This window comes from Euleptes europaea, chromosome 3, assembly GCF_029931775.1.
Source record: "Euleptes europaea isolate rEulEur1 chromosome 3, rEulEur1.hap1, whole genome shotgun sequence".
In the NCBI taxonomy this organism is placed as follows: Eukaryota; Metazoa; Chordata; class Lepidosauria; order Squamata; family Sphaerodactylidae; genus Euleptes; species Euleptes europaea.
The window spans coordinates 36,138,662-36,165,787 of record NC_079314.1 but is presented as its reverse complement, the minus strand read 5'-3'; the positions used below and the strand labels follow the sequence as shown (position 1 = coordinate 36,165,787).

The window sequence follows — 27,126 nt, the reverse complement described above, 5'->3', positions numbered from 1 at the left end:
GCCCAGTGCCTCACGTTTGCTAAAATGTGCCCTGTGGGACACATTTCCCAAAGATAAGTTTGTTTGAAAACAACTCACCATTTTTTATGGTCTTACCCATTGGTTTGGGGGCTGAATTTGGTTCTGTCCTTTACAGTCCTATCCTAAGCTGAATTACACCCTTCAATTACACACTTCAATTCCCATTGACTTGAATAGGCAGAGGGTAAAGCTCTGTTTAGGATGACACTGTCAAGTGTCTTAAATAGCCACTATCTGAGATAACCGCCCTCCAGATCCTGGGGAATTAAGGTCTTCTGGAGAAATACTAATCAGGGCTAGACTCTGCTTAGCTCTGACAAGAGCGGGCTAGCCTGGGCCATCCAGGTTAGCCCTCATCTCTGTTACTGAAAAATACACAAGTTAATGTTGCTGATATAGGTTGAGTATCCCTTATTCAAAATGCTTGGGACAAGCATTTGTTTCGGATTTTGGATTGTTTGGCATTTTGGAATATTTGCATATACATAATGAGATATCTTGGAAATGGGACCCAAGTCTAAAAACAAAATTCATTTATGTTTTATATGCACCGTATTCACATATCCTGAAGGTAATTTTATACAATATTTTTAATAATTTTGTGCATGTGGTGCATCGTGGGGAATCTGCTGTTGGTGCGACCGGCCTGCACACATGCCATTTTAGTACCCTTTGTGGGCATTCAGTAAGTTTTGGATCATTTTGGATATCGGATTTTCCAATAAGGGATACTCAACCTGTAATTGACATGGTGAGTAATTCATGAAGTTTGCTGGCTGTTTTGATTCCTTGATTAGGAAATGGCACACACAAGGTCTCACAATAAGTCATCAATATACACAGGAGCACCCTGCACAATTGTTTTAGTGCAGTGGCATAAATCTGTGCATTGCGTTTGCACTTTGATTCCTGCCAACTGTTCACCTGTATTGTTTCCCTTTCTGTAAAGCATCTCTAAGAAACCCTTTAGTCCCATCAAAGTCTTTGCCTGCCATTCCCTATGCAAGCATGTTATTCTAACATCCCACCTTCCCCTCCTACCGGTAGAGTCCTTAATTAAAAGATTTCATTTTTTAGGAGCCATAGTTGGTTCCATACTGAGTAGGGTTACCAACCTCCAGGTGGTGGCTGGAGATCTCCCGGTATTACAACTGATCTCCAGGCAACAGAGATCAGTTCACCTGGAGAAAATGGCCGCTTTGGCAATTGAACTCTATTGCATTGAAGTTCCTCCCCTCTCCAAACCCCGTCCTCCTCAGGCTCCACCCCCAAAATCTCCAGGTATTTCCCACCCCTGAGCTGACAACCCTAATACTGAGCCATATGGAATTGCAGATCTTGATCTAGCAGCTATCCAGAGCATCCCTGGAGAGTTGACTAGAAAAGGGATACTTCTTGGCTTCTTCTACACTACCTAAGTAGTGGCTAGGGCATCTATATCACACATAGCAATGTATCCTCTGCTGGGAAAGTATGGGTTGCCATTCCTTGTAGGAAGAGAGAAGAAATGACATTGTGGCTAAAAATGAGCAAAGTAATTATTACAGTGATTACCAAAGGAGTGAGCAAACATCCTTCCAATTAGTTGCTTGTGTGACAAGTAGGGCAGGTAATAAATTGGTGAACAACTTGCCATGCTGCTTCGTGCCACTTTATGTATAGGTCCCTTTTTACATGGGACAATCCCAGTTTGCTGGTTGCCCTTTCTAATAAATTGCTGTCCCTGTTTTGACTTTTGGGGGAATGCATTTCAAACATTTTAACACGTTTATCCTTTTCAGTCTTCTTCCTGAGATCTATAGAAGTTAAATATGTGAACAGATACAGCTTGATCCTAGTACACATACACATAAATGCCCACACATGCATCCTAATGCATCATCTAAGGATCGGACCAGTAGTCTGTCTAGTCCAACAGTGTGTTTTTCCATAGTAGCCCACCAGATGCCACTGGAAAGCCCAGAAATAAAGGCACAGAGACTTAAGTCTTCCCTGTTGTTTCTCCCAGCATTGGTATTCAGAGATACACTGCAACTGAAAATGGAGATTCCATTTAGTACTTCGTAAACCTGTCTTCTGGGATTTTGCTCAATTCCCCTTAAAAACTTATGAATGGGCAGTACTAATATGTGTGTATAAATGGCTTGTTTTATTAGAACCTGCTATAAGCAACAAGGAAAAGTAGAATAGAAATATATTTATTTTATTTATACCCTGCTTTTATCCCCAGCGGGGACCCAAAGCACCTTATAAGTTTGTTCTCCCTTCCACCATTTTATCCTCACAACAACAGTTCTATGACGTGGGTTAGGCTGAGGGAAAGTGACTGGCCCAATCACCCAGCGAGCTTCCATGGCAGAATGGGGGATTCAAACTTGGCCCCCAGATCCTAGTCCATGACCCCAGAATGCTGTCTATGGTCACCACTGAGCCTATCAATGTGTTTTCTGGCTCTTACTTCCTTCTTCCCCAAAGCAAAGAGCCAATCCTGGCTTTTCTCCAGCTCACCGGAGCTGGAATGTGGTTCAACTGAGCCGAGAAGCTATATACAGGAAGAGTTCATTCAGAAATGGCCGTCTCCATTGTAGCGGGATGTTTGGCTTGGAATCTCCCAACATTTAATGTAATGTGTAAAGTGCCTTCAAGTCGCAGCCAACTTATGGTGACCCCTTTTGGGGTTTTCATGGCAGGAGACTAACAGAGGTGGTTTGCCAGTACCTTCCTCTACACAGCAACCCTGGTATTCCTTGGTGGTCCCCCATCCAAATACTAACCAGGGCTGACCCTGCTTAGCTTCTGAGATCTGACGAGATCAGGCTAGCCTGGGCCATCCAGGTCAGGGCAACATTTAATAGAACCTTCCAATATTTTGCAATTGGTCTCATCCTTCCTCCGTGGCAGCTATTTTGTGGTGGCTCCCACTTCCCCTTCTCAGAACTCCAAAAGTGCCCACAGGGTTAACAAGATTGGGGATCTCTTCCTAGTGTGGCACTGTAACCACTATACCAAACTGGTACATAAATAAATGAAACCATCTAAGCTAGTGCCTGTCACTACATGCTGAGGCTGTTGTGATGGAGAAATGCAGGATCCCTTAATTAATACCCAGGGGAAAACATTCTTTCTCTGAGAACAGAACTATAAATGTCTCAGATTGCCGGCTGAGAGGAGATGAGGCAGAATGGAGTCAGAGGCAGAATGGAGATGACCATTTGCCCTCCTGTCAGGAGTGGGCAAGAGAGATGTCTGTTTGGATGTAGTGAGTAGGGTCATAAAAGATTTGGAACATGTGAAGTCTTTCTTGACCTGCCTCTATTTGACAAAGTTCCAGCAGACTTGCATCTATTCCAGGGTGGGGAAAGCCATGGTAACACCAGTGACTGTACAAATTAAGTTAGTCTCATATGTTTTATTTTCTGTTATAGTTCTGTAATACCCTCAGGCCCTGACCTGGTTAGCCCAGGCTAGTTTGATCTCGTCAGTTCTCAGAAACTAAGCAGGGTTGACCCTGCCAAGTATTTGGATACCAGGGTCATGACTCGGAGGCAGGTAATGGCAAACCACCTCTGAATGTCTGTTGTCTTGAAAACCCCACCAGGGGTAGCAAGTATAAAATGATGCATATTGGGGCAAAAAATCCCAACTTCACATATACATTGATGGGATCTGTGCTGGCAGCAACAGACCAAGAAAGGGATCTTGGGGTGGTGGTGGATCACTCGATGAAGAAGTCATCCCAGTGTGCGGCTGCTGTGAAAAAGGCAGATTCCATGCTGGCCATAATTAGACGAGGAATAGAGAATAAAACTGCAGCTATCATAGTGCCCTTGTACAAATCTAAGGTGAGACCACACTTGGAATACTGTGTACAGTTCTGCCCACCACACCTAAAAAAGGATATTACATAGTTTGAGAAGGTGCAGAAAAGAGCAACCAAAATGATCAGGGGACTAGAGCAACTGCCCTATGAGGAGCGGTTAAAACACTTAGGGCTGTTTAGCTTGGAAAGAAGGTGGTTAAGGGGAGACATGATAGAGGTCTATAAAATTATGCATGGTATGGAGAGAGTGGACATGGAGAAGCTTTTCTCCCTCTCTCATCATACTAGAACTTGGGGTCATCTTCTGAAGCTGGAGGGTGAGAGATTCAAAACTGATAAAAGGAAGTATTTCTTTACACAATGCATAGTTAAATTGTGGAACTCCTTGCCCCAGGATGTGGTGATGGCTGCTAACTTGGAAGGCTTTAAGAGGGGACTGCACATGTTCATGGAAGAAAGGAGTATTCATGACTACTAGTAAAAATGGATACTAGTCACGATGCATACCTATTCTCTCCAGGATCAGAGGAGCATGCCAAATGTATTATTGTGCTGTGGAACCCAGGCAGTATAATGCTGCTGCAGTCGTCTTGTTTGTGGGCTTCCTAGAGGCCCTGATTGGCCACTGTGTGAACAGACTGCTGGACTTGATGGACCTTGGTCTGATCCAGCAGGGCTTTTCTTATGTTCTTATGTCGCCATAAGTCAGATGTGTGGTGGGGAGGGGTACCTTTACTGGGGCTCAGAGCTCCAAAGGGGCCCAGCATCAGACCAGGCTGCCATCTCCATCACCATGAGGTTAGACTATAAATCATGCATTGAGGATATTTATAGAAACTTATTTCCTCGTATCTTTAGTTCATATCTCTTGCACAATTTGCTGGTGCTAATCAGAAGCAGTGTTAAGCAGCAACCTCAAGCAACATTCTGAACCGCTCAGCCTAGGGCCTTTCTCTAGAGCAGAGATAGTGTGTTTGTGCAGTTAAAGTAGAACTATGTGAATGAGACTTGGAGACAAGAGAGATTTGTTTTCTTCTGTTTCACAAGGGGCCTGTAGTTATCCCAGAATTACAACAGATCTCCAGATTACAGAGATCAGTTCCCCTACAGAAAATGGTAGCTTTGAAGGGTGAGCTCCATCCCCGAACCCTGTCCTTCTCAGGCACCACCCCCAAATCTCCAGGAATTTTCCAACTTGGAGAGGGCAATCCTGTTTATCATTTCAAGAATTACAAGTCTCAGAGTTCCTTTGTCGTAGGCTGGAAGAAGGGACATCTGGTGGGAAGGGCAAAACACCATAAGACAGTGTTGCTGCTGCTACTTGTGGTGGGGATTTGCAGACCCAAAATATATGTGAGCATGTATCTAATTCACTCATAGTCTCACACACACACCATGATGCCGTGTCTGGTGGTGGCTATAAATGCAAATGAGGCAACCAGAAAGATAATGACGTAAATAAAGTGAACAAAAAGTAGTTGAAGGACACCAATATGTACTTCAGTTTTTCAGATCAGACAAGGCCTTTCTGCGGTCGGCCAACAACACAGTAACTAGGGAAAAAGATGAACAGAATCAAGATGGAAATGGTGTTGGTTGGTTAGAGAGTACAAAAATCAAGATATCGACAGGATAACCCCTTTTTTTGCTGGCGCATCAGCATCTTCAGAAGTAGATGTGGTTTTGTGTGCGCACATGCTCACTTGAGCCAAAAAGGTTGCTTCTCCTGTTCCAGTGTATCTTTTTTTTTTAAGCCATAAAGGACAGGCTGTTGCAGAATAAAATAATACTGTGTATAACAAGTAGAGAAGGGATTTCTAGTGTATGCATTCCAGAGGGGTATACTGTGTGAGGCAGTTGCTATAAAAAATTTACGAGAATCTTGTGGCTTTGTGTGTGTATAGAATCTTGTGGCTTTAAAATATTTTTTATTCCAGAACACACATTCATACACGAGAGCCAAGGAGCATGTAGTTCAGAGGCAGATATTTAGATAAGAGGTTAGGACGAGATATAGAAAGCAGCAAGGCCTAATGATCGTGGTATGCAAGAAGTACAGGGTAAAATTTCATTATGTCTGCAAGGGTCCCTCTTTTTCTCCCTGTCTTTAAAATGCTGAAGGGTGTAGTTACGTGCAGTCGTTGCGGGAATTGGTAAATAATTCTTAGCTCCTTATCTAGACAGCTGGAGAACCAGCTGTGTTTATTTCAGGGGTGGGGAGGGCATAATTCAGAAATTAAATGGCAAACTCTGCAAGAAGATTAGAGACCCAGGCGTCTGGACTGGTGGGGGGGTGCTCATGCACTGTAACCACTGGGTCATGCTTGCTGCTCCCACAGGTGCCCCTTCTTGATAATTGGCCTCTCTGTGCTCAGTCTGTTTTATCGTAGGGATTTTGGAGACTTTTTCCCAACAAGATCCTTCACCTTTAATTGAAAGTTCTGTTCAATGACTGCCAGGAAACGTAGTAAAAAGGTCGCTTTTTGAACAAGATAGAAGCACTCACAGCACTTGGAGAGCAGATTAGGTCACACATGTTATTTGCTTATTTTAAGAAAAGGAGCAGAGGAAATGCTGTAATGGGGGAAATCCCAGATCTTGCCTTTGGAATCAACTTGGCATACTGGGCTGGATTAACCAGGATGATAAATACTTTGCAAGGAAGAGGGGGTCAGGCAAGCGGAGGCTTCTGCTACGGTTTAAATGCCTCTAATTTCCCTCTTTACAAAGGTTACCCGCCTTGCTCTGAGCACAGGGCGGCCTGAAAATGTCTTTTCTCCCCAGGCAGTTGGCTCTATGCTCACTTACCTTGCCAAAGTTTGAAGCTGATTTGCAATTGGAGCTGGTTTTCAATTGGAGCGGGAAGTGCACATAATCGAAAGCCAACCTGTAGATTGCTGGCTTATATCTAAATAATTATATCAGATGTACTAAACTGTTAGCGATAGCAAATAAAAGTACGTGCTCCGATGTAAAATCTTTTTACTATATATCTTATATAACATACAATATAGTGACAACTAAAGATTCCTAAACTAACTATGCTAGTGAGCTATACAAAATTACATACAATATATACAAAAGTGGAAACAACCTCTATTACAGAATGAGTGTCTTCAGACCCCAGTAAGGTATAATTAGCAAAGCCAAAAGCAATGCAAAAAATTTTGTTGTGTATCCACGCAACGTGGTATTGCAGAGGCCAGATATTTCAACCAGCGCAGCAAGGCGTTTTAGCGTGAAAGGCGTTTTAGCATAAATCTACGCTACCCCCGCATTCAAGCGGCACCTTTTACGCTAAAACGCCTTGCTGCGCTGGTTGAAATATCTGGCCTCTGCAATACCACATTGCTAATTATACACTATATTGTATGTTATATAAGATATATAGTAAAAAGATTTTGTATTTGAGCACGTACTTTTATTTGCTATGGCTTATATCTAAAGGCAAGTTACAACTTGCACTAAATCAGGAACTGACTTGCGGGATCACAGCATGCAGAGGAAGTGTGGGAGCCTAGAGCACATTCACAAATTTTGGCACTACATTCCTAGTGGCGTACAGTATGCTTTCTTATTGCAAGATGGGGGGGAAATAGACAATAATGTGAAGCTGATGAGAAAAATATTCCAGGAGATTCTTGGAGTGGAATGGGTCAGTTAGGGTTGCCATCCTCCAGATGGAGCCTGGAGATCTCCCAGAATTACAACTGATCTCCAGGGTACAGAGATCAGTTCCCCTGGAGAAAATGGCTGCTTTGGAGGGTGGACTCTATGTCATTATACCTTGCTGAGCTATCTTCCCTCCCCAGCCCCCCTCCCCCAAATCTCTAGGAATTTCCAAATCCAGGATATATAGAGCTTGGTATCATCAGCATATTAATGACAACCAACCCCAAACTATGAATTATTTGTTCTAAGGACTTTACATAGAGATTGAAAAGCATGGGGGATAGAATTGCGCCCAGTGGAACCCCACAACATAGGACCCACACTGATGACAACTGGTTTCCAATAGCAACCCTTTGAGTCTGATCCTTGAGGAATGATTTGAACCAGTCCAGTGTGCGTCCCTTGATACTTACTTCTGCCTCTAAGCGCCTCCACCAGATAGCATGATTTGGTATCAAAGGCTGCAGAGGAATCCAATAAGAGCAACAACAGAGAGGCATGGCTGTTGTCTGCACTCAGATGGAGGTCATCAACTAAAGCTAGTAGAGGCATTTCTGTCCCATCGCCTGGCCTGAAAAGGGTCTACAGCAGATGAGTTATCCAAGATTCGGAGTTGGTCTGCTACTGTTATCTCAATCACTTTGCCCAGAAAGGGCAGATTAGAGACAGGGCGATAATTGGTCACATCATTTTCCTGTAGAGAGGGTTTTTTTTAAAGTAGCACACAGATAACCACTTCTTTGAGTGGCTGAGGGAAGGTGCCCTGAATTAGTGATTGATTTATAATAGATACTAAGGGTTTGTTGATGTGATCCTTACAAGTAGTGGCCTTCACAGATCCCAGGATCTTGTTAACATCCATCATGGGAACTGGTTCAAAATGATCCATAAATAGACAGGGCCTTTCTTCAGGTATTCCTTGTCTTACAACTGACATCCAGATCAGAGTGCATTCCCGACATTTTATCAGCAAAAAACTTGGCAAAAGTATCACAGCCTATTGCTTATAATATATATAATAGTACACTGTTAAAGATTTCAGCATTTTCAGTGTAATAAAGTTTAATATGCTGCTAGTCTGATCATGATTGAATGAGATTGTTTTTATCCAAATAATATATTTTGTTTGCTTTGCTACGAAATCTCTATTTTCTGTTTTTCAACTTTCATTTCCCCCCTACCTTTCAGATAGCCAAAACTAAGATATGAGTGCTAAGCAGTTTGCAGGGGGGCCCTTCCCCCACTGGATGTAGTTACAATTTTGCAAGTAGAAAGCTGTGTACAGTTAAGCCAACCTAAATCTGTTGATTTCAATGGGCTTAGAGTGGCCTAACTCTGCTCAGGATTACAGTGTAAGGCATTTATACTTTATAAATTTCATAAATATGCCAAACAGTACCGTTTTATATGCTAAGTTCCAAATGACTCAATGTATGTTGTTAAAGCAGTAAAATGAGTTCAGGCTTGATAAGAAAGTAAACAGAGCATATATTTTTATTTTCCTACAAAGTTCTGGGTTTGTTTTGCATGGGGTGGGTGGGTGGGGACACACGTTATTTCCATGGCTTCAGATCCCTATCTCTTGCTGCCATTGATTTCAGTCAGAGAATTATACATTGCCTGGATCTCATCCTTTCATTTCTGCTACGTTTCCTGACCATCAGTTTCATTAGCCAACCCCCCAACTTCTTGTATTACAAGAGAGGAAGAAAAAAAGGTCCATCTATCCATCTTCTCCCAACCATGCATAATTTTATCTCTTTTTGCTATAACCCCCTTTTGCCCTCTGTTTTTCTTCTTTACCAAAAAGCTTCCACCGTTGAACCCTTTCCTGGTACAGAAGGTGTTCCAGTCCCTTGTTAATTTGTTACAGTGGTGACGGGGGTATCTGGGGGGGGGGGGACAATTGTTGGGAAGGTTGCATCTGATGGTCTCTCTCTCCTTGCAGATGTGGTTGTGGTGGAGATGAGCAACCGGCTGTGCCAGCCCTCACTCTTTTATCACCTGGGGGTCCGCGAGAGCTTCAGCATGACCAACAACATCCTCCTGTGCTGTTACACTGACCTGCCGGAGCTGCAGACTTTCCGGGTGAGTGAGGGGGTGTATCTGATCGGAGGGGATACGCTGGGATGTCGTACCTCTTGGCCTGCTGTGGAAAAGCCCCCCCCCCCGGTCAGATAGAGGGTGGTTTGGAGCGGTGGAGCCTAACCTGGAGAACCGGGTTTGATTCCCCACTCCTTCACATGAGCGGCGGACGCTAATCTGGTGAACTGGGTTGGTTTCCTCGCTCCTCCACATAAAGCCAGCTGGGTGACCTTGGGCTAGTCACAGTTCTCTTAGAGCTCTCTCAGCCTCACCTACCTCACAGGGCATCTGTTGTGGGGAGGGGAAGGGAAGGAGATTGTAAGACGGTTTGATTCTTCCTTAAGTGACAGAGAAAGTCAGCATATAAAAACCAAATCGTCCTCCTTTTCCAGTGGTGCGTAACATGAACACTCAATTAAAGCAGACTTATACTGTGTCAGAGCATTGGTTTTCCAGGGTCAATGTGTTCTACTCTGACTGGCAGCAGCTTTCCAGGGTCTCCGGTGAAAGTCTTTTACATTACCTGTTGCCTGATTTTTTAACTGGAGGTGCCGGGGATTGACCCTTGGACTCCCTGCAAGTAAACCAGTTGCTCTGCACATGAAGCTGCCATGTACAGACTATTGGTTTATCAAGGCCAGTCTTGTCTGCTCTGACTGGCTGTCCAGGTTTTCAGGAAAAGGTCTTTCACATCATCTGCCACCTGATCCTTTTAACGAGAGGTGCCAGGGATTGAACCTGAGACCTTCCATGCGCAGCGGGCCCTGTACCACTGAGCCACAGCCCCGTTCCCTGTGAACCCATGAAAGCATGATGACACAAGCATGACTGTAGCTGTTCAGAAGTGCTGTAGATTCCCTTGTGGCATTTAGTGAGTGGTAGTAACCACCCCTGATGAGGTTGTGGTCACTATGCCCGTTATCACATCTGTTGAGCGATAAGAAAATGCCACTCAACTATACCAAGGGATGCAATTGCCTCTCTTTCAGTAGACCATGTATCTCATCTTAGCATACACACAGAGGGATCATGCCCTTCAACTGCTCTTTAGTTTATCAGAAGTAAATACTACCTCCAGGTTTCATTCCCCAGAACTGCAAATTGGGATTCTTGTTTCTCATATAAGCATTTTGTGGAAACTGCTGCACCCAAGAGGGGGATCCTCCCTTTAGCCATTCTTTCAGTACCCTGTCATGACATCCTGTGACAAAGAGTTCTGCAGGTTAATTATGACCTGCAGTGAAGAAGTACAACGCATTTTGTAAAAGAATATAGATTGTGTAGAGGAGGCATTACATTTACTCAGCAGTTCAATGCACTTCACATACATTATCTTGGTAATGTTTACCACTAATTTGTAAAGTTGGCCAGTATTGTTATCTACATATTGTAGCTTGGAAGGGAGAAAAATTGAGTTTGCGAGGTTGTAGCAGACTATGGCAGAGGAGCGATTTGAAGGACTTTCGGATGGTTGCTGTCTAACGGTGCAGAGTGATACCCTTCTAAACCCATTGAATTCAATGGATTGAGAAGGGTGTAATGATGCTTATGCAGAATTACTCCAGTCTCCACTCACTGATTTCACTAGTCTTAGACTGGAGTAACTCTGGGTGGGATAGCGCAGTCAAAGATGTTAAGGAATAACTATCATGTGCTCACTGCCCATATATATGGCCAGAAGCTTATGTGGAGAATTTCAGACTTGAGCCAGGAATGTTGCAAGTTGGAGTCGAAAAGCAGGGTACAAATTGGCTTGGTAGTCCTTGCAACAGCTTTGTAAGGCAGATCAGAATTATTATCTGCATATTGCATATGGGGGGAGCGAGGCTGTGAATTCAAAAGTTCATGGCGGAGGCACAATTAAAATGTGGGAGCTTCCTGATCATACCTATGACTCTTCACACTGGTACATTGCTGTTTCTAAATCAAATGGCTTTAGCAGCCATGTATATTCTATACATTATTTTTCAATAGTCATATATGCTCTCATGCTATACTGTAGCCATCTGAACTAAAGTTTTCGTTTCCTGCTCTTAAATTGCTTTGCTTTTTTTAATCCCATGCAAACTTCCCTCTCTTGAACTTCATGCAGGAGCCAGGCTACAAATAGACCTTTGTGTACAATGGGCTGTTTGCAACCAATTAGTGTTATTCCCTTAGCTAAAATGCATTGTTGGTGAAATTGTGGGTTATCATATCCCAGAGGACCCAGTGATATTTTTTGTTAGCTAAGTTTTGAAAACGTTCACTTATCTGTGAGTTTAAGAGAGCCTGCTATCAATTTGCAATTGTCTGGAAAGTAAGTGGCATAACTTAACCACATCCCTTCTGAGGTTAGCTAAAATTTGGTATATAAAAGGAAAAATGGATCCCTGGAAGGTTTGTGAGTTTAGATGAATGCATGCCAAATGTATTAGTGGGAATACGGCTTCGGTCTGTAGAGGAATCAAATACATAACCTGCAAAGCCATCTAAAAATTGATTGTTCAGTATTTATAGATGAGTGACCATTTCATAACATTGGGTTGATTCCATCTCTTTCCATTTTCCCGTGTTTAGGAAGAAATGTGATATTGGATTATTCTTTCTGGTAAATTTTTACTCAGGCAGGTTTTTAAGTGTGTTTGTTAATAATAATATTAATAATGCTATTTCTTTGGTACTTTTGTCTTATTTATGTGCTAATTTGCCATTTTAAAATGAGTGGAAAAATAAATTTGTCTGGGAAATGGAGAGAAGGGGGGTGGATTTTAGTTTGCAAATGCAGATACTGACGGGTTGATCGGGGGAGGGCTTGGTTAGGATGATCTCTATGTGGGAGACAGGCAGTGGCTTCTCTGAGATGGTTTGGAACAAGCATGCCTTAGTGTTCAGACATATTTCTCATTATAGTCTCAGGTCAAACAGGTTGGACATGTTCTAGAACCACTGCAAAACCCTGCATGACCTGTTTTCCAGAGGGGAAAGTTGAATTCCTGGACACACTGTGAGCAGCTGTCCCTCTATTAAGCTAACCTTGGCTGTCCAGAACAAAACAGACCATTGGCTGCCTCAGGGGATAAATTATACTGAACCCGTTTCTTAAAATGTAAATGCAACAATACATTTAATAACCCTCCTGCGTGTTTTTTCTTTCTCTCTAGGAGGAGATTTTCCAGAAGAATTCTGTAAGTCTAGCTTCCTTTCTGACATTTTATTTGTTTATTGGGAAGAATGATAAGCTGCTTTTCAAATGTTTCAAAGCAGTGTATAATGTAGTAAAACAGCCAAACAATCATAACTTTATTTACTTAAACAGATATGAGCCTTTAAAAGCGCTCATTCTTACAATATTAAAAAGATAACAGCTGTATAGAAACAAAGTAGGCCATGTTAAGCATTTAAAAATTAAGTTTTAAGATGGCAAGAGGGGTTTTTTACTTCTTGGGAGAATGCCTGCATAGTCAAGGGATAGTAGACCTTCCTGAGGAAAACCATTCCAAAGCTTTGGGGCAGGAACAGTGAAGTCCCACAGGCAGGACACTTTGGCTTCCTTGCAAAATGAAACCTTAAATTGTTTGTCATATTACGGTCTTGTTCCATCCCTGGGAATTCAGTTGGTCCAAGAAGCTGATCCCCACCCCCAGCACTTTCTAAAATGTATCGCTCGGCATTGAATTAAGCGTTTGTAGTTTGATAGATTGCATTTTGAGACAATATGTATTTTTACCTGTTAGTTTCCTGATGTGTTGGGTAGACTTGTTGTGCACCTGTGTTGCTAGGGTCTTTGGTTGTGTTTTTCAGTAATCAAGTGTAGGATCCCAGGCCCAAGACATTGCACAGCAGAGTGGCTTCTCCTGGGCTTAGACAGAGAGGGTGGGAGTTGAGCACCACCCTGTTCCTAGGGTTGCCAACCTCCAGGTACTAACTGGAGATCTCCCGCTATTACAACTGATCTCCAGCTGATAGAGATCAGTTCACCTGGAGAAAATGGCCGCTTTGGCAATTGGACTCTATGGCATTGAAGTCCCTTCCCTCACCCCACCCTCCTCAGGCTCCGCCCCAAAAATCTCCAGGTGTTTCCCAACCCGGAGATGGCAACCCTGTCTGTTCTACCTCCACACTACTCCCTTCTGAACAGGGAACCAGAACTGGTCTGTCCTCCTCCCTCAAGCCTTTTAAAGGGGAGGGGCTGTGGCTCAGTGGTAGAGCATCTGCTTGGCATGCAGAAGGTCCTAGGTTCAATCCCCAGCATCTCCAGTTAAAGGGACCAGGCAAGTAGGTGATGTGAAAGACCTCTGCCTGAGACCCTGGAGAGCTCCTGCCGGTCTGAGTAGACAATACTGACTTTGATGGACCAAGGGTCTGATTCAGTATAAGGCAGCTTCATCTGTTCATGTGTTCAAAGGCCCTAGCCTGGGCATGTTCGGTGGCCTCCCTCTACCTAGAAGCCCCATGAAGGCGTGGCCAAACCTACAAGGGACCAATAGGGTCTTCTGAGCAATTTTTGCCCTGAGGGTGGAGCTTCCCAACAGCCGCAGGTGGGACAGCTGGTTGTCAAAGAGCCAAGGGTCAAGGGCTGCCTGACTCTTAAGGGGCTAGGCACCACTGATCAGCTTGCTGGTGTGAGGATCTTTATACGGTGCATCTATGCCCCTTCTAGGCCTGGTGGATGCCAGGCTAGACAATGTGAGGGGTCAATAAGGGTGGGCAGGGTGTGGTGTTGTCTCCCCCACCCCTGACATTAAGAATCTGGATCTTAAGTAACAAGGGAGAAGACGATGGAGAAGGAGAAACAAAATTAAAGCCTTAATAATGGGTGGAATCCAAAGGTGAGCAGAAGATTCTTCCACGGGTAGAAGGGCACCTTTGGGCCCAACCCAATGTAGCCACCAATATTCAGGATGGATGTTCCATGTTTAAAAATGCATTCCAAAGATGGAGATGGAAAGGGTTTTTATGGGGCTGATTCATCCCCTGTTCTTTCAGGACTGCCACTGCAGCTACACTGTCATCCCTTACGTGGTGACAGCTCAGAACAAGGTTTTCTGCTGCGACTCCAGCGTCATGATGTGCTTGAGTGAGCTCTACCAGCCCAACTTCAACATGGAAGCCTTCTTCACCCCGTTGACAGAGCAGCTTGCCAAACTGCTTGAGGGTACCTCTGCCAACTCCTGGTAATGTTCCCCCCTCCTCCTTCCACATATACACTTGACTAGACTGGCAATGGGAGGAGCATGCATGTGTGTAAGATTACTGCCATTATTTAATTGTGTCGATCCATTTCCCCCAGAGTGTGAACGGTTTGGGGCAGCTTTTACAGAGGGAGCTTTCTTTGATGGGGAAAAATACTGGATGCAAATGTGATAGGGCAAGGAGGTTTATAATTTATTTCATTTAAATCCCACCTCTCTCCCCAAAGTGGCTTTCATCACATTCCTCTCTTCCATTTTAGGCTCTCAGTAACCCTGTGAGGTAGGTTAGGTTGAGGGTCTGTGACCTGACCTAAGGTCAACCAGTGAGCTTCTATAGCTGAATGGGAATTTGAACCTGGATCCCCACATCCCAGTCTGACACATCACTGCATCAAACTGGCTGTCTATAAATGTAGAGGGCAAGCAAGCTTTGTGGAGGCAAAGATGTAAGCACACATGCAGGGCAGGTTCCTAAGGAATGTTACCTGCCCCTTTCCAATTAACTCTGTCCAACTCTCATCTAGGCCTCTCATTTACCCATTTGGGTAAATGAGTAGAATTAAAAATGGCTTCCACTTAATGATGCTCTAGGAATTTCCCTTAGTCTCTGTGGTAGACCGTAGAGACTTGAGGAGGCAGCTTAGAGCATCACTCGGAAGTGACATCTTATCCTTCTCCAAACTCTGCTCTTCCCAGGGACTTCCCCCCAAAAATCTCTCAGTATTTGCTGAAGCAGTAGTGGGAACACTACTCTCATTGGAGTAGGCGGATTGGTTTTAGACCCTAACTCAGACAGGAGGAGAGAACCTCCAGATACATGTGAATTGAATTAGTCAGGTACATGTGAAGTGAATTGAGATCAAGGTGGGGGCTATAACTCTCTGAACATATAATTTTCACTTATGGTCTGAGGAGGTCCAATTCACCGGATTGGGGATAGGGATGATTCTGCTCTGCATGCAGAATACCAGGGTGAGACCAGGGATCCCCAACCTTTTTGAGCCTGTGGACACCTTTGGAATTATGAGTAGGGTTGCCAGCTCTGGGTTCAGAAATTCCTGGAGATTTCAGGGTGGAGCCGAGAGAGTGGGGTTTAGGGAGGGGAGGGACCTTGGTAGGGTGTAATGCCGTGCAGCCCACCTTCCAAAGCAGCCATTTTCTCCAGAAGCGGAATAATATATTTTAAATAAACAAGTGATTTATGCAGTCTGGAGATCAGTTGTAGTTTTCAGAGATCTCCATCCCACACCTGGAGGTTGGCAACCCAGAGGCAGGAAGGTGTGTGCCACTACAAAATGGCTGCTACAGGAGGCAGAGCCAAGTGCAAAATAGCTGCTACACAATGCGGAGCCATGCACACATGCCAACACACACAAAAGAGGAAGGGAGATGGGAAATGTGAACACATACGCAGAAAAAGCTGCCATAGGGCCCATTTTCCAAAGCTGCCATTTCCTCCAGGGCAAATAAGCTCTGTAGTCTGGAGATCAGTTTTAATTCTGGGTGACTTCCAGGCCTGATCTGGAGGTTGGCCCCGGGAGCTCTGCCAGCGCCAAGGGGTCATGTGGCTCAGACCCTTCTGTGGCAGCGGTGACCTGTGCCAACTCAGCCATTACATCTTCTTGCTTTGTGGGGAGGTGATGGGGGAACCTTACCCATTCTCGGTGCTGCTGGCCAGGTCAAAGCTAAGCAGCTTCTACAGTCATTGCACTGTTGAGCTTGGGGTCATTTTTACATCCTCAACTCCTCCTGAATTCAAAGCGATTGTGTTCCAGCCAAGACTTTGCAGAAAGTTCTAAAAAAAGAACCCCAAAGAGGCCAGGATTTTAACTTTGGGAAGGGATTTCTTAATTTTTTTATACCCTTCCTTTCTCCCTAATGGAGACCCAAAGTGGCTTTCAATGTTCTTTCCTTCTCTGTTTTATCTTCACTACCATCCTGTGAGGTACATTAGGCTGAAACGCTACCTTTAACCTTTGACTCAAAACCCCTGTTCTTAGACCGAGGTCTTGAACAATAAAACCATAAAACTTAAGTAAGACCTAGATCTAAAAAAACACCTTCCTTCGACTCTTCTCTGCAGCCTCTAAAAAATGAGCAACAAAATAAGTACACTGAGCCTCAGAGTCCTCTAATAGGAACTGAACCTTTTGCTCCAAAGTTGCTCGAGAAAATTTGGACCATTTATTAAAATATGGCACAATCTATTTTAGCCTCAGTTTGGACACATAAGGGCATTGCAAAATGACATGTACCAAGGAGTCCACTAACTGAAGAGGGCAGGGGCATAGCCGGTCTGAAAAAGGCTATGAAAGGCTGAAAGAGAGTGATTGGCCCAACGTCACCCGGCAAGCTTAATGGCAAAGTGGGAATTCAAACCTGTTTCTCCCCAATCCTAGCCCAACACTCTAACTACTACAGTGGCTCAGACCAAGATGTCTGTGACAGAAACTGTTGCATTCAGAGAGAACAGCGACAGATAACATGACAGTTGATAAGAATCTGCCAATTAACTGTCGTGAATGCAACCATGCTTTTCTGCCCTGTGTGTTAGAAGCTTCATTGGATGGAGATCCCTTGAAGTTTCTTCTTCGGGCCTGCGTGCTCATGGTTTTGCTTGTAACAAGGAAGTTTTCTTCTCTGTCCCTCTCCCAATCCCCCCCCTTTAAACTGGAAAGCTGAGGCATTCAAGATGGTGTTAAAGATACCGAGGTGTCATTGTTTACAAGTGACGCAATCCTAGCCAGGAAGATTCTTAGAATTCCGGGGACAGATTTGTCACTGAAGATAGCAGTATTTTATTTAAATGACTGTACGTGGGAGTGGATGAATGGTGTTGACCCCTACTAAGTTCTCCAGAAGAATGTCACAGGACGCTGCCTTCTACTGCGTGAGACCCTTGGTTCACTGAGTTCTGTATTGTCAGCTCTGGCCAGCAGCAGCTCTCCCCGGTCTCAGGCCAAGAAAAGTATTTCCCAATAACTGCTGCCTGAGGTAACTGGAGATGCCAGGGATCAGACCCGGGACCTGCTACATGCGAAGGAAGCACCCAGCCACCTCTCAGTGTCTTCCAGGCGTTGATGGAAAGAGTCCTCAGTCGAGATGCTCTTGGAAGATTCCTTCCTTCCCAGGTTTCACAGATAAAAATAGGCATGTGCTTGTAACACCACCATTATAGCAAGGGTCATTTAACACACACACACACACACACCTGATGCACACACAGTGACATATTCCAAAAACTCTATGCTGCTTACTGTATTAAGTAGCGAAAACCAGGTCTGAAAAGCCAGGAAAGTGATCACTCTTTTGGCAAAGATACACTAGCAAAATGTTTGTGCCCTATAATAAGGGGGTGAAATGAGCCTCAAGGGTGTGAGAAGGGCATTCAGTTCATCATGTGGCATCTTCATGTCAGCTCATTGGAGAGCCAGGGGAGTGTCCATGGTTGGCCTCTCAAGACTAACCCTGGGGAGATGTGGGTTCAAATCCCCACTTTGCCAAGAAATTCAGCAAAAAAATTGATTGGGCAAAGGGAAGATGAACGTGCACGAGAGTCACAGTCCACTAAGGTTGCCAACCTCCAGGTATTAGCTGGAGATTTTCCCGCTATTACAACTGATCTCCTGCCAATAGAGATCAGTTCACCTGGAGAAAATGGCCACTTTGGCAATTGGACTCTATGGCATTGAAGTCCCTCCCCTCCCCCAGGCCTGCCCTCCTCAGGCTCTGCCCCAAAAACCTCCTGCCAGTGGCGAAGAGGGACCTGGCAACCCTACTGGGTGTCCTTGGGTGATTTACTCTAGGTCAGCCCAGTCTACCTCTCTGGGTTCTTGGGGGAATAAAATGGACAAGAATTGAATGTATGTTACCCATAGCTGCTTGGAGGAAGGGGGAAATAGCAATTAGTGCATATACATTGCATGCAGGTGCAGAAAGCCTGTGCCGTTTAGTGGTTAGAGCGTTGGACTAGGATCTGGGAGACCCAGGTTTGAATCCCCACTCTGCCACAGAAAATTGCTGGGTGACCTCGGGCCAATCACACACTCTCAGCATAACCTACGTTACAGGGTTGTTGTGAGAATACAATGGTGGAGGGGAGAATAAAGTAAGTTGTTTCAGGTCCTGAGAAAGGCGACATTTAAATAAAGTAAATAAAGATTGGTGAGAAGCAGCATCCCTTCTCCAAACCTCCTCCCCGCTCCCCCAAAGATGTAGGTAATTGAATTGTGAACATATCAGACTAACATAGTTTTAGCAAGACATCCCCAGAAGGGCATAATAGAGACATTGATCCAAAAAATATAGTCTATTCCTGTTTTTGTCGTTGTTATTGTTGTTTATCCGGAGTTGTTGAGTAGTCTTAGTTTGTAAGTCACCTTAGACCTTCTTATGTGAGGAATGGTGAGGTAAAAATATTGTAATAACATTAATAAACCAGGGTGTTTGGAGCATGTGAGATCTCTTCTGATGGGGTGTCCTTCCACACCACTTTCAGGAAGTCAGCTTGCAGTTTAATCTAAGCAAAGGGTACGAGGCCTTTGAACTCAGTTTCCATGGTTGCTGCTGGAATTTATTATCTGTTTGAGCTCATTGGCATCCCACCCTACCTCCAAGGGGCTAAGACAATAACCCTCTTGAAGTATGTTACTTGCCAAAGATCACTCAAGGACCTTCAAGGTCGAGTGGGGATTTGAACCCAGGTCACCCTTGCCCCAGTTAAACACATGTGTCCGTAATGCCACACAGAAATCCACGTGTTTGCTGCAGAACAAGACACAGAAATGAAGCACAACAGTGTGAGGAATAATTTGCAGTCCTGCACCATTGCAGAAGCAGTTATGAGACTGAAGAAGAGGAAGAGTTGGTTTTTGTATGCTGACTTTCTCTACCACTTGAGGGAGACTCAAACTGGCTGACAATCACCTTCCTTTCCCCTCCCCACAACAGACACCCTGTGAGGTAGGTGGGGCTGAGAGAGCTCTAAGAGCTGTAACTTGCCCCAGGTCACCCAGCTGGCTTCGTGTGTAGGAGCGGGGAAACAAATCCAGTTCACCAGATCAGCCTCCGCCGCTCCTGTGGAGGAGTGGGGAATCAAACCCGGTTCTCCAGATCAGAGTCCACTGCTCCAAATCACCGCTCTTAACCACTACAGCACAATATCAGGCCAAATGGGATTTTGCAACCAGTTGAGGTAGTGGCAAATATCTCCTGAGACAAATATTACCCACAGCAGGAAAGCAGAGAAGTGTAGTGGTTAGAGTGTTGGGCTTGCATTTGGGAAACCTAGGTTCAGATCCCTAGTCTTCCAGGGAAGCTTGCTGGGTGACATTGGGCCAGTGTCTCCCTCCCTTCCCCCCACTTAGCAGGGTGATTGAATTTAAGGATATAAGGTGGGGTTTAAATATTTTGAATAAATAAAATCATATAGAGTCATGTATGCTGCCCTGCTCTCCTAGGAGGAAGGCTGGGATAGAATGCTTTAGACAGACAGAAATACAGGCTATCTTCACAAGAACAACCCTGCGAGGTAGGTTAGGCTGAGAGAAACTACCTGGCCCAGGGACACCCCAGTGCGCTTCCACAGCGGAGTAGGGATTTGAACCTGGGTCTCCCAGACTGGAGTCTGACACGGAAACCACAACACCAAGCTGGCTAAGGGACTCTTGCTCACGTGTAGTTTGGCAAGCCTTGCTATTCTGTTTGTGCAGAATGTTGTGCCGGGAACACAGTCCAGGAGAGCGCAGACCTATTGTGCAATGCCTTGCATGAGTCAGACAGGAGTGTGGTGTGGGAGTAGGTCTGTTATTGTGTGTGTGTGGGGGGGGGATGTTTTGCATGTGTATATGGTGCCCCACACTGGACTTCTTGAAAGAAGAGGTGATCTTTCTGGGGTCAAGCAGGGCCAGCCTTATCCAAGGACTAAAAATCAGACCTTGTTCAGCACAGTTTTTTGAGTGCAGGATAATCCTACGGGTGCCTGTCAACTATATTAACTTTTGTGGTGGTACAAGCTAGCCATCACCCTCTTCTTATACGTTGTCACCAGGCAGTGTTTAACAAGAGAACATGGTACAGTCCTCACGGGGCGACTGCACCCTGCTCCTGTATTATGGTCTGTAAACTCTGAAAAGGGATCATGCAAATCTCCACACCATGACAAGCTTCTCTGGCTGATTTTGGCCGTTCATACCGCTGTTTGGAACACACTAGCAGGCCTGCTTTTTTTTAAATTCTAAAACGTTTTTATTATTATCTAAAATAATACAACAGATAATACAACACTAAAAGTAGCAATGATAAAGTTTAGGAAATACAATACAGTGACACATGGAGATCTTACAGCAAATGGGCTGGATCAGATTTTTACAACAAACAAAATAATCAAATTGGCGCAGAGAATATGAAGAGCGTTGGCTGGTACACTTGAAAAAACTGAGATATCTATTACCTGACATTTAAAGCCCGTGGCAGGCCTGCTTGTATTTTATTTTTCGGGTCTGTCGACAACCCTACATTGGTCACCTGGGAATGCCTGGCAGGGACTCACAAGTTTGAATGTGCATGCTTAAATGCTTGCATTAGCACATGGGGGGAAAGGGTTCAAATTCTTTCAAGGAAGTATACTTCCATGTTAACTTGTTGTTAATAATGAGTACTATTGTTCATGTGGAATCACCCGGGGACGTTTCAGCTTGATGTTGTTGCCAAGGCTTTCCTATGCAGCTTTTCTCTCCAAAGTGGCTTCCTGAAATTTCCTGAACAGATTAGATTGAGCAATATAACTGAAACAAGACAAGCGTGCACATCCTAGGGCATTCCTCATTCACTGGGCTGGTTGTCATAAGCCCCAGGCAAAGATCCAAAGGCCCTTTGGCTTATGTCTCTGGCCACGCCTAGACCTAAGGACCTTCCAGGAGAGGAAGAAACAAAGTCCGGCCAGACGGAACACCCCAGGATGTTCAAACAGAAAAACAAACACAAAACTTTTCCAAGAGAATCACTTGTTTGAAAGCACCCGAAACAGTCTTGCCAACATCCCTGCTTTACAAGTGTGAAGAAGGAGCTGTCTTCAGAACAGGGAGTCCCCTCCACACTGGGCTTCTTCTCCTGGACTCAGTTTATTTACTTATTTCCTTCTTTTATACCCCACCTTGGTCTCCAATGGGCACTCGAAGTGGCTTGCATCGTCATGAGAGAGTGTGACTAGCCCAAGGTCACCCAGCCAGCTTCCATGGCAGAGTGGGGATTTGAACCTGGGTCTCCCAGATCCTAGTCTGATGCTCTTAACCACTACACTACAGTGGTTCTCCCAAGGAGGTTCAAGAATAGGGTACCAGTTTAGCACTGTTGGCTGCCAGACTCCAAGAGGGACAGTTTGCTCAGTTGAGATGTGTATTTAAGCCATGTATCAGAATGATCCGACTGAAAGGGCTTGGAACATATTCAGCTACCTTATACTGAGGCAGCTCATTGTTCCATCTTGCCCAGGATTCTCTGTTCTGATGGGAAGCAAGGTGCAAAGCAGTCCTCTGGTTTCCCAGGGTCCTTGAACTACAGCAGGCCAGGGATTGAGCCTGTTCCCTCACCACTTTGTGAAGGACCCATGTAAAGAAAACATTGACAGATGCAATGAATGGCACAGATGAACCACTTGTCTATCTAGCTACTTGTGCATTTTCATTCTGTGCCATTCTGGGTGGTGTACATGGTTTTCCTTTCAGTCTTGACAATACCCTTACAAGGTAGATGAGGCTGAAACCATATGTTATTGGGTCAAGATCACCTAGCTAACTTCATGGCATAATGGGGATGTGAACCCAAGTTTCCTCAGTCCTAGCCCAACACTCTGACAATTGCACCAAACTGCATCTGAGTATCTACTGCTTAAGGGGATGTTATTTATCAGGTGATGTTTTTGATCTCTGTGCCATGGAGAGCTTTAGCTGCCCATTTGCACCCTTTAAGCCTCTATTCAGGATTGCCAGGCCCAGCCTGGCAACTAGTGGGAGACTGGGGACAGCATTTGATTACGTGTGATGTCACTTCTAGGGAAACCAGGAAGTGATGTCATGCCTCTCTAGGAATTGTCAGAAACTCTGTGGTAAAAAATCAGTGTTTTCTAGAGAGGTATGACATCACTTCTAGGGAAAACCTGGAAGTGATATAACATCATTGCTGATGGTACTTCCCCCCCTCCCCCCACCCGTGGCCACTGAAGTGTAGACAGACAATGGCTGCTGGGGGCAGGAGGTCTCCTGCCCTCAATAGGCATATGGCAGCCCTACCTCTATTAAAGAGACAGGACATTTTTTTCAGGACTGTTGGCTGCATCAATAGGAGTATTGTGTCTAGATCAGGGGTGGGGAACCTCAGGCCCGGGGGCCGTATGTGGCCCCCGAGGACATTTTTTGTGGCCCTCGGGAGCTCCGGGAACCCTGCCGCGGGAACCCTGCCGCGGAGCACTGGGGGGGGGGAATGCACGGAGACTGGGACCCGGTTGCTTGGTGCTCCGTGTGCCACCGGGTATGTGTGTGTGGGTGGGGAAGGTGGGGTGGCTGGGGCCCGGTCGCGCAGGCCGGCATGCGCGGGTGTGTGTGTGGGGGGAGGCTTTTCTCTCTTCCTCTTTTTCTGTCACTCTTTCTCCTTTCTCTCCCTCTCTTCCTCCCTCTTTTTCTGTCTCTTTCTTTGTCTCCCTCCGTCCTTTTTTTTTCTTTCCCTCCGTCCTTTTCTTTCTTTCTCCCCCTCTCTCCATTTCTTTCTCCCTCCCTCCCTTTTCCTCTTTCTCTGTTTTCCTTCCTCCCTTCCTCCCTTGCCAATCGACTGTGGGCTGCGCCCCCCTGGCGCCTTGTTTTCTGGGGCCCACTGCTGGCTGCCCTCCCACCTGGGAGGGGGGAGTGGGGGCGCCCTGCAGGCCTTCTCTGGGTGGCCTCCCCTGGGGTTGCCAACCTCCAGGTGGTGGCTGGAGACCTGGCAACCCTAGCCTCTCCCCCCCATGGGAGATCTACACCTGGTATGGCCCCCAAAAGATGTTATAAATGTGCAAATGGCCCTTGGCAGGAAAAAGGTTCCCCACCCCTGGTCTAGATCAAGGGAAGTAATACTACCACTGTATTCTGCATTGGTCTGACCTCACTTGGAATACTGTATCCATTTTTGGGCTCCACAATTTAAGAAGGATGTTAACAAGATGGAGCGTGTCCAGAGGAGGGTGACCAGAATGGTCAAAGGTCTGGAATCCATGCCCTATGAGGAGAGACTTAGGGAGTTGGGTTTGTTTAGTCTGGAGAAGAGAAGGTTGAGGGGAGACATGATAGCCATGTTTAAATATTTGAAGGGATGCCATGTTGATGAGGGAACTAGCTTGTTCTCTGTTGCTCCAGAGACTAGGACACGGAGTAATGGATTTAAACGAATAGAAAAGCAATTCCACCTAAACATTAGGAAGAACTTTCTGATGGTGAGGGCTGTTCGACGGTGGAATGCACTGCCTCGGAGGGTGGTGGAGTCCCCGTCTTTGGAGGTCTTTAAGCAGAGGCTGGATGGCCATCTGTCGGGAGTGCTTTGATTGTGGGATCCTGCATGGCGGGGGGAGGGTTGGGGTCACTGGGGAAGTGGGAGGGGTAGTTGTTAATTTCCTGCATTGGGCAGGGGGTTGGACTAGATGACCCATGTGGTCCCTTCCAACTCTGTGATTCTATGATTCTAACCTTAAGAGCGTTGTGTGCCACCTCCAGTTGGGGATATTTAAATCACACTTTAGGAAGTTCTGTTGCTAAGAACATAATTTCCTGTTGTTCCTAAGAGCAATGACTTCTGTTGTTGCTCTAAGACTTCTTCCAAAGAAAAGCAAACGTGCACATCATATGCTCCGAATCATGGATTTCCGACCACACCAAAAAGAAGAAGAAACCCTGCTGTTCACATTCTCCTCGCTTTCTCCAGAACTATGGCAGGAAGTTGTGGTAGGCCTCAGCAGTTTTGTCACAACTAAGTACACTGTTATCAGGACTCCGGTTCTGAAAGTGCGTATCTTGCCTGAGGAATGGAATGAAAAATGTCAGATGGGGCTGTGGTACAGTCAGCATTTGGGGCGTACCGTTCTGGCCATCCTGCCTCAAAAAAAAAGGTTTCATGGGTACAGAGACCTTAAGGTGCCTTCCTTTTGAGGCTTTCTGTTCGGGGCTTTCAGTTTAGAAGATTGATGATAACAGGTCTGTGAAACTATGTGTGGTGTGGAGAACTTTTCTCGCTTTCCCAGAACTTACAGAAGTTAACAGCTGGTGGATTCAGGACAGGCCCTTAGAAAGTACTTCTTCACACTGAGCACCAGTGCCATATTAAACGACTGCAAGATGAGGTGATGTCCCCACAATGGCTTTTGAAGGAAGGAGGATTAGAGAAATCTGTGGAACAGAAGTCCATCAATGGCACATAGCCCTGATGACTAAATGGAGCCTCCAGATTCTGTGTCAATGTACCTCTGATGACCAGTTGTTGGAAAGCAACAGCAGGGCCTTCAGTGGCTTGCTGCTGGGTAGGGTTGGGTAGGGTTGCCAACCTCCAGGTACTAGCTGGAGATCTCCTGCTATTACAACTGATTTCTAGCCAATGGAGATCAGTTCCCCTGGAGAAAATGGCCACTTTGGCAATTGGACTCTATGGCATTGAAGTCCCTCCCCTCCCCAAACCCTACCCTCTGCCCCAAAAACCTCCCGCCAGTGGCGAAGAGGGACCTACTGCTGGGTCTTCCAGAGTCAACCACTGTGGGAAGTAGGAAATGGATGGATCCTTGATCCGGTATGGAAGGGCTAGTTAAAGTAATACCAGAATACAGCGCTGTACCCTTTTTTGCCATCCAGCCTATACCTCCCCTGTGGTACAGAAGCTCAAGGGTCTTGTGAAGAATATTGGGCCCAGTAGAAGACTGACACTCGTGGACCTCAGATATCTCCTTCTCCACCCATCTCCCTTATTTGCCTCCATTCTAGGAGGACTCTTAGCTTGGGAGCCTCCCAATATTTTGAGTGCCCCCCTCAACTGCAGCCATTTTGTGGTAGCACCCCCCTACCCTTTCTCAGCCTTCCCCAAAAAAGTTCACAAGTTCAACAAGGTTGGGGGGATCCCAAATGCTCAGGCTGTACAAGAAGAAGTCTCCTGATTAAATTCACCATCTCTCTTGTGTGAGCCATGGTCATGATAGCATTCAGGTCTTTGCTCATTCTCCAGTGGCTACTTCCGAGAGATGATCCGGAGCGACATCCGGAGGGCTCGAGAAAGATACAGCGGGGCGCAGCTGAGCCACGAACTGACCACCATCCAGCAACGCCTAGACAGCGTCGAGTGCCTCAGCCTTGACATTGTCGTCAATTTTCTCCTGGCCTACCGCGATGCGCAGGTGAGTGGGGTTCACTGGTGCTGCCAGGCCCATAGCAGTGGCACGGTGGCACACGGTGACTTTAACTGGTAAGGTGGACGGTAGGGAAGAAGATGGTTCTTTAGGTGCCCCGGTCCCAAGCTGTTTAGGGCTTTCAAGGCGAGCACCAGCACTCGGAATTGTGGCCGGTAACGAACAGGCAGCCTTAGCAGGACTTTCAGCACTGGGCTGATCCTTTCCCTTGCTTCCAGCCTCCGACAGCTGGCTGCTGAGGACTGGTTGTCGTTTTCGAGTGGCATTCAGAGATCTAACCTGGATTGCCATAGCTAAATCATACTTTTTAAAGGAAAGCCATAATTGGCGCATCAGCCGAAGCTGATAAAAGGTATTATGTGGCACAGCGCACCTTTAGGCCTCCGACTGTAGGCCAGGATCCAGCAGCGGCCCCAAGCTGCAAATTTGCTATTTCAGGTTGAGTTCTTTAAGAGGAGCTATATTAACTTGGATGAAACTGAGTTTGATTTTTGCATTGACTAGAACAAAGAGGTTCAACTGTACCCTTTTCCGTTGCTTTCTTATGTGGTGAGCTTTTCCAATTCACTTGTTGCCAATTATTCCTCATTTGTCTGGGTTTTTTTTAAACAACATTTTTATGCAGTTGACACACACACACACAAACTGGCATCACTTTGAGTGATGATAACTTTTGAGTTTTGTTGGTATGGTCAGGTAAAAAATACCACTTAGTCCTGAATAGTGAGATCCCCTGTCAAAAATTGGAACTGTTGAATGGAAACAATAGATCTTTTCAGACTTTACAGTCCTGAATGCTACAAGCCTACAGACCGTGCTTATCAGACATGCACACTACCCGTACTCCTACCAATATGTGCAGTCACCGTGAATGGGTCACGCATGTATTTACTCTGTGCACACAGCCTCAGCACGCTCAAACTGGCCACCAAATTGTCCAGGGT

The 27,126-nt window shown here is 45.5% G+C and overlaps 1 protein-coding gene across 1 annotated transcript in view; it reads left to right on the top strand.

Moving 5' to 3' along the window:
* The window catches only part of MAP3K6 (mitogen-activated protein kinase kinase kinase 6), a 67,757-nt gene that overhangs the window by 2,820 nt on the left and 37,811 nt on the right, over positions 1-27,126 (top strand). Inside the window, exons 2-5 of the mRNA XM_056846133.1 lie at positions 9,462-9,601; positions 12,742-12,765; positions 14,567-14,754; positions 26,002-26,170. Of these exons, the coding sequence (XP_056702111.1) occupies positions 9,462-9,601; positions 12,742-12,765; positions 14,567-14,754; positions 26,002-26,170 (521 nt within the window). The remainder of the gene's footprint in view (positions 1-9,461; positions 9,602-12,741; positions 12,766-14,566; positions 14,755-26,001; positions 26,171-27,126) is intronic.